At 43.6% G+C, this 16,548-nt stretch overlaps 1 protein-coding gene across 3 annotated transcripts in view; it reads left to right on the forward strand.

Moving 5' to 3' along the window:
* The window catches only part of LOC125449814 (utrophin-like), a 222,158-nt gene that overhangs the window by 23,898 nt on the left and 181,712 nt on the right, over nucleotides 1-16,548 (forward strand). The window contains exon 2 of one of the 3 annotated variants that reach the window (XM_059643076.1): nucleotides 11,482-11,659. The exons of 1 other annotated variant lie outside the window; for it this stretch is intronic. In XM_059643076.1, the coding sequence (XP_059499059.1) occupies nucleotides 11,482-11,659 (178 nt within the window). Of the gene's footprint in view, nucleotides 1-11,481; nucleotides 11,660-11,702; nucleotides 12,289-16,548 lie in introns of all 3 variants that reach the window. One more of the 3 variants, XM_048525732.1, reaches the window with a different exon arrangement.

Here is a 16,548-nt window from a genome sequence, read left to right on the forward strand (position 1 = left end):
GATTGTACCCCTTCCAATCCTTACCATTTGGTGCCCAAATCTATTCACAAAGTTCCAAGTGGGATCTCACCAGAGATTGCTGCAACACCATCATAGCATCTGCTTCCCTAAACGACACAAATGAGGACATTTCAACCTTCTCAAAATAAACCATAAAGTCATCGATACTATGGTTTAAACACTGAAGAGCCTAAGTTAAAAACTCATGTATCTGGAATAGATCAGAGTGGCTGACTCTGATCAGTAACACAGTTTTCAGTGGTTTGCAGAGTTAATTACTAGCTGGGAAGACTCTAGGGACTAAGATCAACAAACAGGGAAGAATAAATATCAAAAACACTACTGTAATGAAAGACGATCCTCAAATTAAATAGCTGGACATAAAGACTTACCAGGGACACCAACAATAGCCAGGATAGGGTCGTAAAAGTATTGAATAATGTCAAGCACATATTTGATCTGATTAGCTAATGATGCTGTATCGGCATGTGTGAAAAGTATGTAAATGTCCCATGGTAAACTCTTGTCCTCTGTTGCAAAATTGCAGTCAGTTGTTCTCAGATTATGATCCATCGTTGCAAAATTGCAGACTATTCACAACCTCTGATCTCTCGGTTCCCTCTCTCTGCTGATCCCTGTTAGTGCTGGAATCTGTGTTTGTCTTTGTTGAAGTGAGATGACTGATTGAAAGGTAAACCTTTATTAATAAGAGAGGGAAACCCTCCAGGGACACAATTATGCTCGTATCAATCTCAATCACTGAGCAGATAGATTAAATCAGGATGGAATTCATGAAGGTCTCAGGGGAAAGGAATGGTAAATATAGAGAACAAATGACTATCAGATGTGGCAGTGGATCTGATGAATGAGTTTCAAACTTTGCAGACTGTCAAGAAACGGAGACAAAAGGCAACTGCAGCGTTTTATGTTGTAATTCATTTGTGCATTTCAGCTGTTGCTGACAAACGCAGATATTTATTGTTTGTTCTTAATTTATGAGTTTCATGAGTCAACCACACTTGATTCGGCATGGCACGGTGGTTCAGTGATTACCACCACTGCCTCACAGCGCCAGGGTCCCTGGCTGAATTCCAACCTCGAGCAGCTGCCAGTGTGGAGTTTGCACATTCTCCCTGCTTCTACGTGGGTTTCCTCCCACAGTCCAAAGATGTGTAGGTTAGGGTGGATTGGCCATGCTAAATTGCCCGTAGTGTTCAGGGACATGCAGATTAGTTTGGTTTATAGGGGGATGGGACTGGATGGAATGCTCCAAGGGTCAGGGTGGACTTGTTGGGCTGAAGGGCCTGTTTCCACACTGTAAGGATTCAATGGTACACACATTGCTGTGTGTTTGTGATCCCATGTAGTCCAGACAAGAGTTCCCTTCCATGAAGGGCTTTAGTGAACCAGACAGGTATTCCTCACAATGGCCAATAATTTGCCCACCACTGAAGTAAGACTAACTGGTCTGTGATTTCCGGGGTTATCCCTATTCCCTTCTTTGAACAAGGGAGTGACGTTTGCTTCTCTCCAATCTTCCGGCAGTATACCCGTGGACAGTGAGGATGAAAAGATCATCGCCAAAGGCCCTGTGACCTCTTCCTCGCTTCCCATAGAATCCTTGGACAATGAATCCTCATAATGGCCAACAGAGTCATCGTCATTTTGGAAGGTTGAATTTGAATGCAGAATACAGGGTTAATGGCAGGACTCTTGGCAGTGTGGAGGAACAGAGGGAACTGGGGTCCACATCCATAGATCGCTCAAAGTTGCCAGCCAATTTGATAATGTTGTTAAGAAGGCGTATGGTGTGTTGGCTTTCATTGGCAGGGGAATTGAGTTTATGAGCCATGAGGTTATGGTGCAGCTCTATAAAGCCCCTGGTTAGACCACTCTTGGAATATTGTGTTCAGTTCTGTTTTTCTCATTACAAGAACAATGTGGAAGCTTCAGAGAGGGTGCAGGGGACTTACAGGATGCTGCCTGGACTGGAGGGCAGGCCTTATGAGGAAATGTTGAGGGACCTAGGGCATTTCTCATTGTAGCAAAGCAGGTTGAGATGTGGTTGCATAGAAGCATATAAGATGATTTATAAGATGACTTAGAGATAGTAGGACCTGCAGATGCTCGAGGATTTGAGATAACAAGGTGTAGAGCTGGATGAACACAACAGGCCACACAGCATTATAGGAGCAGGAAAGGCAGTGTTTCGGGCCTAGACCCTTATTCAGAAGGGTCTTTTATGTATACCTTTCTTCAGTATTCACAACTGAGAGAGACTTAGTTGTAGAGTAGGACACTGTAAAAACAGGCAGGTAGGCTAGAGGAGGTTAATGTTAGTAAAGAAGATGTGCTAGGAATTCTGAGGAAATTGAAGATAGATAAGTCCCGTGGGTCTGATGGGATTTATCCAAGGATTCTATGGGAAGCAAGGGAAGCGGTCGCAGGGCCTTTGGCAATGATCTTTTCATCCTCACTGTCCACGGGTATACTGCCGGAGGATTGGAGAGAAGCAAACGTCACTCCCTTGTTCAAAAAAGGGAATAGGGATAACCCCGGAAATCACAGACCAGTTAGTCTTACTTCACTGGTGGGAAAATTATTGGAAAGTGCTCTGAGATATAGGGTTTATGATCACTTGGAAAGGCAAAGTTTGATTTGTGATAGTCATCATGGATTTGTGAGGGGTAGATCATGCCTCACAAACCTCATTCAATTCTTTGAAAAGGTGAGCAAACATGTGGATGAATGTAGAACAGTGGAGTTGGTAGATGGATTCAAGGTGTTTGTTAAGGTTCCCCGTGGTAGGGTCATGCAGAAGGGAGGAAGGCATGGGAGAAGGAGATTCAGAATTGGCTGACTCTTAGAAGACAAAGGGTTGTAGTGGATGGAAAATATTCAACATGTGGACCAGTTACAAATGGTGTACCACAAGGATCTGCTCTGGGTCCTCTTCTTTTTGTGATTTTTGGAAATGATTTGGATGAAGGAGTGGAAGGGTGGATTAGTAAGTTTGCGGACGATACGAAGGTGGATTATGCTGTGGATATTTTGGAGGGCTGTTCAAGGTTACAAAGGGACATTGATAGGATGCAGAGTTGGGCTGGGAAGTGGCAGATGGAGTTTAACCCTGAAAAGTGTGAGGTGATTCACTTTAGAAGGACAAACCTGAAACCAGAATGCATGGTTAACGGAAAGATTCTTGACAGTGTGGCGGAGCAGAGGGATCTTGGGATTCATGTCCACAGTTCCCTGAAAGGTGGCACCCAGGTGGATAGAGTTGTTAAGAAAGTGTGTTTCATTAATAGAGGGAGTGAGTTCAAGAGTCGTGAAGTTATGCTCCAGCAATACAAAAGCCTGGTTTGGCCACATCTGGAGTATTGTGTCCAGTTCTGATCGCCTCATTACAGGAAAGATGTGGAAACATTGGAAAAGGTGCAGAGGATGGGATGTTGCCTGGTCTGGAGGGAAGGTCTTATGAGGGAAGTTTGAGAGAGCCAGGGCTTTTCTCTTTAGAATTACGAAGGACGAGAGGTGACTTGATAGAGGTGTACAAATGATCAGAGGTATAGATAGATTGGACAGCCAGAGATTTTTTTCTGATGGTGAAGGTAGGTATTGTGAGGGGGCATAGTTTTCAAGTGAGTGGAAGTAGATATAGGGGAGATGTCAGAGATAGGTTCTTTACTCTGAGAGCAGTAGGGGTGTGGAATACATTGCCGGAGAGGGGAGAGGAGTTCAGCCTCCTTAGGAAAATTTAAGCGGCTGTTAGTTAGGCATGTGGATTATAGTATAAGTAGGAGCGGAGGTTAGATAGACCTTAAGTTTAGGGTAAAAGTTCGGTAGAACATTATGGGCCGAATGGCCTGCGATAGGGTTAGGTTTCGGCTAGCATTGTGCTGTACTGTTCTATGTTCTCTGTTTTTCTATGTTCTATGTTCCATGAGAGCCATAGACTGAGTGGATAACCAGAAACTTCTTTATTTTTTCCCAGGGTGGAAATCACTATTTTGAGGGGGTATAATTTTAAGGTGATTGGAGAAAGGTGTACGGGAGATGTCAGAGGTAGGCTCTTTACAGAGAGTGGCGGGTGTGTGGAATGCGCTGCCGGGGTTGGTCGTGGAGTCAGATACATTCGGGTCATTTAAGCGACCCTTGGGTAGGCACATGGATAATGGTATAATGTAGGGTATGCAGGGTAGTTTGATCCTAGAGTAAGATAATAGGTCAGCACAACATCCTGGGCCGAAAGGCCTTGTAACGCTGTACTGTTCTATGTCTTCCCAGCATTTCGCACTCCGTTCTTTCTCATCACTGTCACTACATCTGCAGATCTTCCTCTCTCAATCTTTGCCATTCTCTCTCTTTGTTTAAGCATCACCTCAAATGTGAGTGTACGTGTGTGTGTGTGTCACATTGTCTCTCCTCACATTCATTGTACTCACCTATTTCTCCACCCTAGTGCCTTACTCCCTCTATGTTTCTCTCACTGTTTCGTCATCCCTGCCTTCCTTTCCCTCCGTTTCTTTGCTTTATTTAACTCCACTAGTGAAGAACGCTCAGCATCTCCCAGTCCTGACTTTCACAACTTGTCTCACGCTTTTGTTTTAGATTAGATTCCCTACAGTGTGGAAACAGGCCCTTCGGCCCAACAAATCCACACCATCTATTGGAGCATCCCACCCAGGCCCATCCCCCTATAACCCACACACCCCTGAACACTATGGGCAATTTAGCACGGCCAATCCACCTACCCTGCACATCTTTGGACTGTAAGAGGAAACCGGAACACCTGGAAGAAACCCACGCAGACACAGGGAGAATGTGCAAACTCCGCACAGACAGACGCCCGAGGCGTGAATCGAATCTGGGTCCCTGATGCTGTGAGGCTGCAGTGCTAACCACTGAGCCACCGTGCCGCCCTTTTGCCCTGTCTCTTCCCTTTCTGCACCCACCTTGATTGATTGTCATCTGTACCGAAGTACATTGAAAAGCTTTGTTTAACAGGAGTACAGGCAAGGATGCACAGATTGAATGTTGTAAAAAAATTAGGCAGAGGCATACAGGTTATGCTGCACAGGGCGAGCGCAAGGCGAGATCAAGGTTAGCAAGATCAGCGTTACTTGAGTCAAGAGAGTCCATTCATCAGTCTGATAATGGCCGGCAAGAGGCTATCCCTGAACCTGCTGGTGCATGTGTTAACTGAGCTACTGTGCTGCTCTAAATAAAGTCACAGTAAAGGTGAGTGGAAGGCGCCGATTCCAGTGTAGGCGCCTGTCGTCTGTTGCCCTCTCTGCCACCACCTCTGCCTGCTAGAAGGATGTCACCGTGGTGGGTATGGAGTGCTCTCGCTGCCATGCCAATACCACAAATGAAATTCAGCGTGAGCAAATGCGAAGTTTTGCACCTTGGAAAAAGGAATACAGGCATGGAATATTTTCTAAATGGTGAGAAAATTCATAAAACAGTACAAAGGGAGTGTTGGTCCAGGATTCTCTAAAGGTTAACTTGCAGGTAGAGTTCGTGGTTAAGAAAGAGAATGTAATGTTATCGTTTATCTCAAGAGGGTTAGAATATAAAAGCAGTGATGTGCTTCTGAGACTTTATAAAGCTCTAGTTAGGCCCCATTTAGAATACTCTGTCCAATTTTGGGCCCCACACCTCAGGAAGGACATACTGGCGCTGGAGTGTGTCCAGCAGAGATTTACACAGCTGATCCCTGGAATGGTAGGTTTAATGTACGATGAATGGCTAAGGATTCTGGGATTGTATTCATTAGAGTTTAGAAGGTTGAGGGGAGATCTAATAGAAATGTGCAAGATAATGTATGGCTTAGAAAGGGTGGATGCTGGGAAGTTGTTTCTGTTAGGCGGGGAGACTAGGACCTGTGGGCACAGCCTTAGAATTAGAGGGGGGCAATTTAAAACGGAAATGAGGAGACATTTCTTCAGCCAGAGAGTGGGGGGCCTGTGGAATTCATTGCCACAGAGCGCAGTGGAGGCTAGGACGTTAAGTGTCTTCAAGACAGAGATTGATAAATTCTTGATCTTACAAGGAATCAAGGCTACGAAGAGAGTGCAGGTAAGTAGAGTTGAAATGCCCATCAGCCATGATTAAATGGCGGAGTGGACTTGATGGGCCGAATGGCCTTACTTCCACTCCTATGCCTATGGTCTATGGTCTTAAAACAACAGACTAAAAGAAAGAAGGCAGCAGAAGTAAAACGAGAAGAACAGAACAGGAAAAGCAGACAGGAGTGGCTGAGCCCTGAGGTCAAATGCCTGAGAGCAACCCTTGCAACTCCACTACCGTCTTCACTGGGGTCTAGATTAGAATGGGATAATCCTGAGGGTGAATCTCTCTGGGTTATAATGATTGTGACAAAGAATGTTGCAAGAAAGCAGTGATTTTCAGTGTAAATCCGACTGGACGGGAGTCACACTGAGAGTGAATCATTTCGGGAACATGACTGGAACAAAATCATTTGGAATCTGAATCTGAACGGACTGAGGGGACAGGAATGGTTCAGATTTTGAATGTGAAAGGACAGCAGTGGTTCTGAGTGTGAATCAATACGGGGTGCGAATGTGTCGAGAATAATTCTGAGCATAAATCTGACATTAAATTCTGAATGTCAATAGGGTTGGACCACAGTCACTCTGAATGTGAAGCTGAGTAGATCACAATTGTTCTGCGGGTAAACTGACTAAACGCAAAGAGTGTGTCTGTAAATGATTCTGCACATGAGTCTCATAGCTGTGGAGTGATTATAACCAGACTATGTTCATGCTGAATATAAATCTAACTGTGAGCTATCAGAAGAGGTGTTTTTCTCCCCTCATTAATGGGTGAGGGTATCTCTTATTGTCCATCCCTAATTCAGTTCAGAGTCAGCCATGTTGCTGTGGGTTTGGAGTCACATGTAGGCCAGGCCAGATAAGGGTGGCAATTTCTCTCCCTGAAGGAAGGACATTAGTGAGCCAGGTGGGTTTCCCCCCACCCTGAGCCCTTGACATCATTAAATCCTTAATTTCACCCTCTGCTGCAGAAGGATTTGAACCCAGGTGCCTCAGGACGTTATCTGGGTCTTATGGATTAACAGTGCAGCGATTATACCACTGAGCCATCGAGTTATAAGGAAAGGCTGGAAAAATTTGGGTTGTTTTCTCTGGAGCAGTGGGTGCTGAGGGGAGGCTTCATAAAATTTTTTATAAAATTAATATCATTTTACAAAATTTATATCATATTATCAAATATATAAATGTTCATAAAATTATGAGGAGTGCAGATAGGGTTGATCTTTTTCCCAGAGTTGGAATGTCTAATATTAGGGGGCATGCATTTAAAATGAGAGGGGCAATCTTCAAAGGAGAAGTGAGGGGCAAGGTTTTGATACAGAGGCAGATAGGAGCCTGGTGTGTAATTCCAGGGATGGTGGAGGAGGCAGATACAATCAAGGCCGAAGGGCCCGTACTGTGCTGTAGTGTTCTAGGGTGTTTAAGGGACTTTCAGATAAGCATTTGAATATGCAAGAAATGGGTGGATATGTACGGTGGGCAGACAGAAGGGATTAGTTTAATGTGGTTTCATGCTCAGCACAACCTTGTGGGCCGAAGTGTCCCTTCCCATGTAAATCTGGTTGCCATACTGAGAGCGAATCTGACTACAAAGAGTATCATTTTTAATGTGAGTATGACTGTATCAGACTCGTTCTGAATGTGAAGCTGACGAGACTGGAGTCTTTCTGAGTGTCAATCAGACTGAGTCAGAATTATTCAGAGTGTACCTATGACCACACATTAGGACTGTCAATCTGACCAGGTGAGAATTAAAATCAAACAACAGCTGCAGATGAGTGCAGGAGACAATTTGATCGGAGATGTGTGACGGCTTGAAATTAGTAGAAAGCATGAGAAAGCAAAGTAGGGTCCCACACTAACAGAGACAAATGATAAGGTTGGTATTATATCTTGTAAAGATAAGTCTGCGAGAACAAACAAGTTCTTTGAACTGTGAACATGATTGGGCTTTAGTTTTATCAATGAAACAGATGTTGTCTTATTAGGTAAAAAGAGTTAGGCAGAGCAGTGTCAGGAAATTTCATCTCTGAAGGCAGTCTGTCATTAGAATGAGTAATAATGCCACTGCAGTATCTCACTGAGTGTCCAAGGTCAGGTGGTACAGAAACTGCTCGCGACTCATTAGCTAAAGAATGCTAACAGTAGGTGCAAACACAAGACTTTACATTTAGCTAACTTTACAGTAGAACTAATACAACGAATCTTATAGCAATTAATAAGAACTAACTTCCTTTCGCATCTCCAGCGTTTAGGGCAGTGAGCAATGTAAAATGAGCACTAGAATTTGATAGGGATTACAATGAATAAAATGGATAACAGAATCCGAGCAGCCCTTAGAGATAAGCAAGTGTGGAAAAGAGTACAACTGCTGACTTTGGAATGTGAATTAATGGGATGCATTGTTAGATCCCAAGATCTGATTATTACAATGCCTGGTCAACACCGAGTTCATGGGGAAACTAGGGATCTCCATCATGGATCAGGTGTTTCACAGGATTGGATGTAGATGAAGGGTGAAGGAACAATGACAATGTTGCTATAATTATTGTGACACAAAATGTCGAAGAGCACTGCTTCCCACTGGGGAAATCTGAGCATCATTGGCCTCTCTGAGCTGTATATTATAAGAGCGACTGGCTCCAACATAAAGGCCAGTTTCGGGGGGAGCAGTGTCTGTCCTATTCCGATTCTGTCATAAAGAGCTTCAATAGCCTGTCCATGACTTCCTTCAGCCTCTTTTCCAGCTTCAAATCTCTCCTGAAATACGTCAGACAGTCTCCACCTTACTTCAGGCTGTTCACAAATGCTGCAAGCTGTTCCTGCCATCTTCAGTTTCTTCTTCGCCTCCTTCAGATGATTGATTCCCTCCATGATCCACTTTAGACTGCTCTCAGCCTGTTTCTGAGATGCTCCTGACTTCTGCAAAATTGCTGTACGTGGTTCCAGACTGGCTGCAGGCTGTTCATGACTGTCCCCGTTTTTGTTCACTATTGTATCGCGATTTGCTTCGAATGACTTCAGACTGTTGCAGGCTTTCTGTACACTGTTCCCAAGTTGCTTCAGGCTGTCCCCAAACACACTTCATAACCAGATTCAGTCTGTTGATGATAACTTCTGCATCTTCCCACCCTGCTTCATGCTTTCCATCGCCGTCTGCTCCCAGACTGTTCCCTATTTTCCGTGCGAGACTTCAAAGTAAAGAGGACAGTACAGCACATGAAGAAACCCTTCAGCACACCAAGGTTGGGGAAGTTAAAATCAGCGACTGCAACAATCCTGTTGTTTTTATATCTTTCCAAAATCTGTCTGCATATTCTGTCCTGTCAGTCCCTCTGGCTGTTAGGAGGCCTGTAGCATTAGCCACTCCGGTATCCCCAACCAGCATTGTCATTTCACCTTCCCTATTCCTGAGTTCCACACATTGGTTCGCTGCACATGTCCTGTGATGTATCCTCCTTCAGTACAGTTGTGAGGTGCTCCCTTAAAAGTAATGCATCTCTCTTCTTGGATCACAGTGTACATTCAAGCTGTTCTTTTCAGATTCCAGGAAATATGATTAAGAGAATGAACCACAACAGCAATTTGCTTAAATGTGAATGCTTATTACATAATAATACATGATTATAATGGCAATAATATATTATTATACAGGCAATAATTAATGAAAAACAAAAGGGGGGTGAAAAAATAAAGCAGGAAGCCTCATGTCTTTCAAGAAAATATCTACAAGTCTCGTTCTCAGAGATAGTGTGGACTTCAGGTGCTGGAGTCAGAGAGAACACAGTATGGAGCTGGAGGAGCACAGCAGGTCAGGAAGCAACAGAGGAGCAGAAAAGTTGGTGTTTTGGGTCAGGTCTCTTCTTCAGAAATGTGAAGAGGAAAGGGATCTCAAAAATAGAGAAATGAGGGGTGGGGCTGGGAAGGTAGGTTGCTTCTTCTGCCCTTCAGGGACCCCTCAATCGATGGTTAGTCTAGAGGACTAGGTTCGTTTTTGGCACCGTTCATGATCTTGGTCTGAGTTGAAGTCCAGCAGCAGCTGTGGCAGCCTGGAGAGAAACTCTGTCTCTCACATAGCGTGTTCAACATGCAGCATAGAGAAAGCAGACAGTAAGGCAAAACTGCTGCCTGGTACCGACAACACAGAATGGGAAAACAAGTGCGGGTGCCATCTTCGGTTCAGAAAGGAATGTTCGCAGGACTCAGAGCTGGTTGAGTATTATTCAAAATTCTCCCAGCCTATTTTCTGGTTCTGTGCAATTAATTTTCCCATGCAGCTGTCGAATATCATCATGAACGAGTAGCCCTTCAGCCCATCCTATATAGTCCCCTTTGCATCCTCTTCTGTTGACCTTAAACATCTAAATCCTAAAATATTGAGCTGCCTGTCCATCTTTCAACCAAATCTCTGTCATTGCAATAATGCCATCGTTCCAGGTACTAACAAAACTATAAGGTCATTTCCTTGAAATGCTCTTCTTGCACTGAAACATTTCTGACCCAACTCCCCTGTTCTTCTCAGTAGCGTGTCCCTGCCCGTTCTTAATCTTCGTCACTTGTGCCTTGGTTTCTAACTCTCCCTCAATTTCTGCATCTATTGCTCTACTCCTCCGGATCCCGTGCCCCTGTCACACTCGTTTAACCGCACTCCCCCACCCCGAAACCTCTCTGTGTGATGGGTGAGTTTCACTTCCCGCATATTGACTGGGACTAACTTTGTGCTCGGGGGCTTGGATGGGGCAGAACTTATAAAGACCATTCAGGAGGATTTCTTGACACAGTTTATAAAGAGTTCAACCAGGGAAGGGGTTATATTGTGCCTGATGTTGGGAAATGAGCCCTTCCAGAGGACTAAAGTTTCAGTTGGGGAGCATTTTGGGAATAGTGAGCATAATACCATGAGTTTTAAGATATTCCTGGATAGGAACAACAACAGTCCCTGAGTGAGTGTGTTAAACTGGAGCAAGGTGAACTACAACAATATCAGGCAGGAACTGGAGAATCCTGATAGGAGGCGAATGTTTGTGGGTAAATCCACATCGGACATGGGGTATTTCAAATGCCAGCTGATTTGAATACCGGCTAATCCACACCCTCGCCCTCCCAAGATATCAGTTCCAGGCGCAACCCATCCAGATGGCACGTGCCCAGATCTAGTCTCAATACCCGACAAATCTGAAACTGTCCCCTCTAACAATATTTTTTCAGCAATGTGTTCATCCCATATTTCCTGCTGTTTCTGATCTGACTAGCTCATGGCACTACTCCTGAGGTACTACATTTCAACTTTCTGGCCAATTCTCCACATTCTGCTCTTAGGACCTCATTCCTCCTATTTATTTTTACCTATATTGTTGGAACCAACATGTACCATGACCAGTGGTTCTCCCCTCTTTCCCTCCAGAATGTCCTGCAACTGTTCGGAAACATCCAGAACCCTAGCACCAGAGAGGTAACACACCATCCTGGACTCTCGTTTGTGGCCATAGAAATATCTACATGCAGACACTGCATCATTTTATCCAAGCACTCCATTGGGTCGATCAGCTGTAATCATTCTTTGGAATGTTGTACTGTACAAGGTAGATTTAAATATTCTAGTTAAACCCTTTGCTTTTTTCGCAGTTGAACCCTTGACACTTCTTATGAATCCCTTCCAGGCTGTGTAAGTGTTCTACTTTATGGTGCTACATTGAGCAGAGCAATACAGCTGTTTGTTCAGGACTAAGCAATGTCAGTCCCTGTGGATCCTATTTGTGTCACTGGGACAGAGAGAGCGCCATTGTTCTATTTATAGGGCAATCCTTACAATGGACTACACAATAGTATCTTGGACACCAACGAGGATAAGTGAATCCAGACTCAGACAAAAAAGAAGCTAAGAATCAACGCTTTGAAATCTTATGGAAACCTATGAGACTCCAAAAGCAGTGATTGAAACTTTACAACAATATATCAGAATTTGAGTGCAACACAATGGACTGGTACAGCAACGCACCAGGTTCTGAGCACAGGAGCTTAGAACGTTTCATCAAGTGTTCAGGACCTTGGAACAAAAAAATCGAATGCAGCACCAATAGAGATTTATCCTGGATTGTTCAGTTTCTTTCTCTGTTTTACAATCGGATATCAGTAGCCTCGCAGATCCAATATGTACTTTATATTGTTCAATACTTCTACGATCCTATCCTTGCAATTGTTGGTGTTCCTCGTAAGTAACAACAGCTGTTTATTTTATTTTCTATGAACTAAGTTTAACTGGATTTTTATTCATGTAATTCAGTGTAGCATTATTGATGAGATTGATGTTCCTGATATGATTCCATAGATAGTTGTAATTTCAGAATCCACTGCTGTATTCTTGTTTCTGTTAACTAACTTTCTTATTTTTGCTTCGGGTGGTGGCAGCATTCAATTCGTATCTTTGTAAACCTCACTATTCTCCATTGTTGTTCTTCTTACTTTCATGCTGGGAACACCAAACCATTCTCTCCAGTATTCAACAAAACCTCAGTTCCCCTATTCATTCACCCTTCTCCCTGCTATGGGGGCTTTCTGAGCTTGAGTGAGACCATCCGCAACCTGTAATCTTGACCTTAGGTACATCTTCCTACCACCTGCATCAATATTACTGTCTGCCATCAGATTCACACAGACGCATGCCAGCAGGTTCACATATGCCTTTGTTTCAAAAATCAGACTTCACAATTCTCAGCTGGTCTCATTTTCAAGAAAAGTGACATTGGGGAGAAAGATAAGATTTTTCCAAAACTTGACTGCCCAACTCCATTTGACTCCAATTCTATTTGTCTGACACCCTGTACAAACTGACCGACATTAGTTCCTGGTTCGGTAGAAAGCCAGTTTTCACGTTTTCATTCTTTTGCGTAGGCCCATATGTGCCCTCACCCATTCCATGGCTCCGTTCTCATTTTTTTCCAATACTGTTAGATTTTTGCTATTTGTTATTACTGTTGAGTTTAACAAATATTGTGCACATAAGAGGGCGCTGATAAGTGAGAAGCTATGGCTGTATCGCTTCTCACAAAACTAGTTTCTCAGATAAAGAGAAAGTATCATCATGGAATCCCTCCAAAAGTCCACACTGACCCTCAGCACATCCCACCAACACCAATTCCCCTATAACCCATCTCATTTACACCTCCCTGAACATACCCAGGCAACTGAGCATGCTCAATCCACCCTAACCTGCACACCTTTGGGCTTTGGGCTGTGGGAGGAACCAGAGAACCCAGATGCATGGAGAATGTACATACTCCACAGAGACAGTGGCCAGAGGTTGGAATCAAACCCAGATTCTCAGTGCTGTGAAGCAGCAGTGCTAACCACTGAGCCACCATGCTGTGTGGCATGGGCTGGTCTAAACAACACCACTCTTCACTCATTCTGCCACTTTCCTTCAATTACAATATTTAGCACACTGACACTCCATCATTCCACATTAAGGAGAAATATATATACCATTCTACTGCAAATTATCTTGTTGAAGAAACATCTCTGTGGAAGGACACATAAAGCTGTATTAGCTATCATCAACCAGTTCAATATTCAAGAGTATTTCTCCTCTCTGTTAGTGATCAGCAGCTCTCATCGAGGCAAATGTGTCACACTCATGTGAGTTTTCAGTTGTCAAACCATCGTCTTGCCTTTTGCTTGCTGAAAGCATAGCTGCAGATGATGGAAAAATATTGGGAATGCTTAAGTGCCCAGAGTAGAAGCATGAATATTTCAGATTTGTAGGTATATATACTGAAAGCATAGTGTAAAATCAGCCTTCACTCACTGAGAGTGTTTTGTTGTCCAGACCATCCTTGTCTTCGTACGAACCATAAGATCTAGGAGCAGAAATTCGGCCATTCAGCCTATCGAACCTGCTCCACCATTCAATCATGGCTGATAAGTTTCCCAGCCCCATTCTCCTGCTTTCTCACCCTTGCGGTAACCCTTGATCCCCTTGACAATCAAAAGCCTATATATCTCCGTCTTAAATATACTCAGTGACCTGGTCTCCATAGCCTTCTGTGGCAGTGAATTCCATAGACTCACCACGCTCTGGCTGAAGAAGTTTCTCCATCAGTGTTTTCATCCATAAACATAAATGTATTACAGTCACAAAAAACAAAATCCTTCTGCCTAAAAAACAAAATAACAATGCTTTAAATCAGGAGCAAAACCACAAGTTGCTGGAAAAGCTCAGCAGGTCTGGCAGCATTTGTGAAGAAAAAAATAAAAATTACAGTTAACATTTCAGGTCCAGTGATCCTTCCCTCTCCATATCCATGACTTGCCTGGCACTGTTTTGTATGGTTCAGCCCAGCGCAGTCCCCATTTTTTGTGGCACTTTCTGCGTGCTCACTCCAAACAAAACGCCTCTGTTGGGCACATTTTAATGTCTGTGGCTCCGTGGTTAGCACTGCTGCCTCACAGCGCCAGGGACCCAGATTCGATTCCACCCTGTGTGGAGTTTGCACATTCTCCCCATGTCTGCGTGGGTACCCTTTGGGTGCTCTGCTTTCATCCCACAGTCCAAAGATGTGCAGGCTAGGTGGATTGGCCATGCTAAATTGCCCGCAGTGTGCAAGGATGTGTAGGTTAGGGGGATGGGGATGGGTCTGGGTGGGATGCTTTGAGGGCCCCTGTGGACTTGTTGGGCTGCAGGTTCTGTTTCCACACTGTATGGATTCCATAAGAAAACAACCTCTGACCCTGCAAGTATTTTATACTTTGTGCATCCTGCTTAATTCTGGGCAATTTGAAAGCTTGGCAAAACAATACACAACACCCCATGGTTCTCCCAGTCAGGGTAAGATTTCTGACAGTGACCTTGCCACTGCCCAGCTACCATTGTGACAGGGAATAGTTCCCGGAACTGAATGTAATGTCACTCCACTTAAGCACAGCTAAACAGAATAATGCTGAAGCGATGCCAAGAAGGTGGCGGATGAAGTTTAGTGCTGTGCAAATTTTGGCATCTTCTGCAGGACGGCACAGTGGCTCGGCATTTAGCCCTGGGGACAGGACTTCAGTTCCAGCCTCAGGCAGCTGTCTGTGTGGAGTTTGCACTGTATCTGCATGAATTTCTACCGGGTGCTCTGGCACATCTTGTAGATTGGATGCAGTGCTTTGATGGTTGAGGTTATGAATGTTGAAGATTAAGGAGAGACTGCCAACTAAATTCTGCATTGAGATTGCATGGTGGCTATTGTTTTGAGTGCTGTTGGAGTCGCATACTTCGAAACAAATCAAGATTATTAATCTTTTTCCCCAAAGCATGCTACGTTTACCGAGGGTAGATCTGTTGAGTCGTGACAAATTAACTTCCACAGCATCTTCCAAAACCATGATCTACAACGTCTGGATTAAAACAGTACAGATTTCAGACTCGGAACACTGAGGTTATTTAATGTTTTGAATGTAGAAAGTCAGGAATTCATTGTTGTCTCTGATGGTTTTCAATAGAATGAGAAACAATTGTCACAGCACATGGTGATTAGGTACTATGTTCCACAGCACATAGGTACTCAGATAGAGCATGTGTCAAAAAATAGCTGAGTCTTAGAAAAAAAGCTGGCATTTCGGGTCTTGACCCTTCTTCTGAAGAAGTGTCCCGACTCAAAACATCAGCTTTCCTGTTCCTCTGATGCTGCTTGGCCTGCTGTGTTCATCCAGTTCTACACCTTGTTATCTCAGATCCTCCAGCATCAGCATTTCCCACTATCTCTGAATCTGAGAATGGTTGAGGTTGTATACTACAGACTCTGTAAAAGGTAATGAAATTATAGGTAGGAAAGGTCTCACGGCGATGAGCTCACAGAATGAGTCAATGCAGCTCAGATCGGTAAATTAGTTCTAGCAATGTTGCAGAGGCATTAGAAATCGAAGATTTGTACCAGCCACCATATCTGGCTGCTCTCATCTCCAATGGTACACACAACTTGACAGTCTAAAGTCAGGCATCTCTCCCTTCATACGTTCCAGAATAGCCATGGTCTGCTGTCAGGTTCTATCGAATAACTAAAGAATACTGTTTTACATCTGCATGTCTGTGTCAATGTTTTCGGGCCCATTTTAACAGTCTGTATCATCCTAATTTCGGTTATTATGTGTTTAGCTTGTTCTTGGCAAATATGTGTTTTTCATCTAATTACTGGATATTTCAAGAACGGAAATTTTTTTCCCTGCAATATAAATGCAAAAAAAAAATAAAATCCAGAAACCTCCTTTGGAACACTTCTTTCAACATGTTACAATTATGCATTTTAATGGATATCGCTTGATGGGTAAAATAGAATTTCTCCCAGCCACTTTGGCTTCTTTTATCAGTTGTGTTACAGCCCGATCACATTATTATTGATAACTCACCTGGAGAAAAAGTTCTGCATCAAATAAATCATCAATTAAATTAATTCTCCTCTTAATCTTCTCAACTCAAAACTGAACTTTCCTATTT

The sequence above is a fragment of the Stegostoma tigrinum genome, chromosome 47, assembly GCF_030684315.1.
Source record: "Stegostoma tigrinum isolate sSteTig4 chromosome 47, sSteTig4.hap1, whole genome shotgun sequence".
Taxonomy (NCBI): domain Eukaryota; kingdom Metazoa; phylum Chordata; class Chondrichthyes; order Orectolobiformes; family Stegostomatidae; genus Stegostoma; species Stegostoma tigrinum.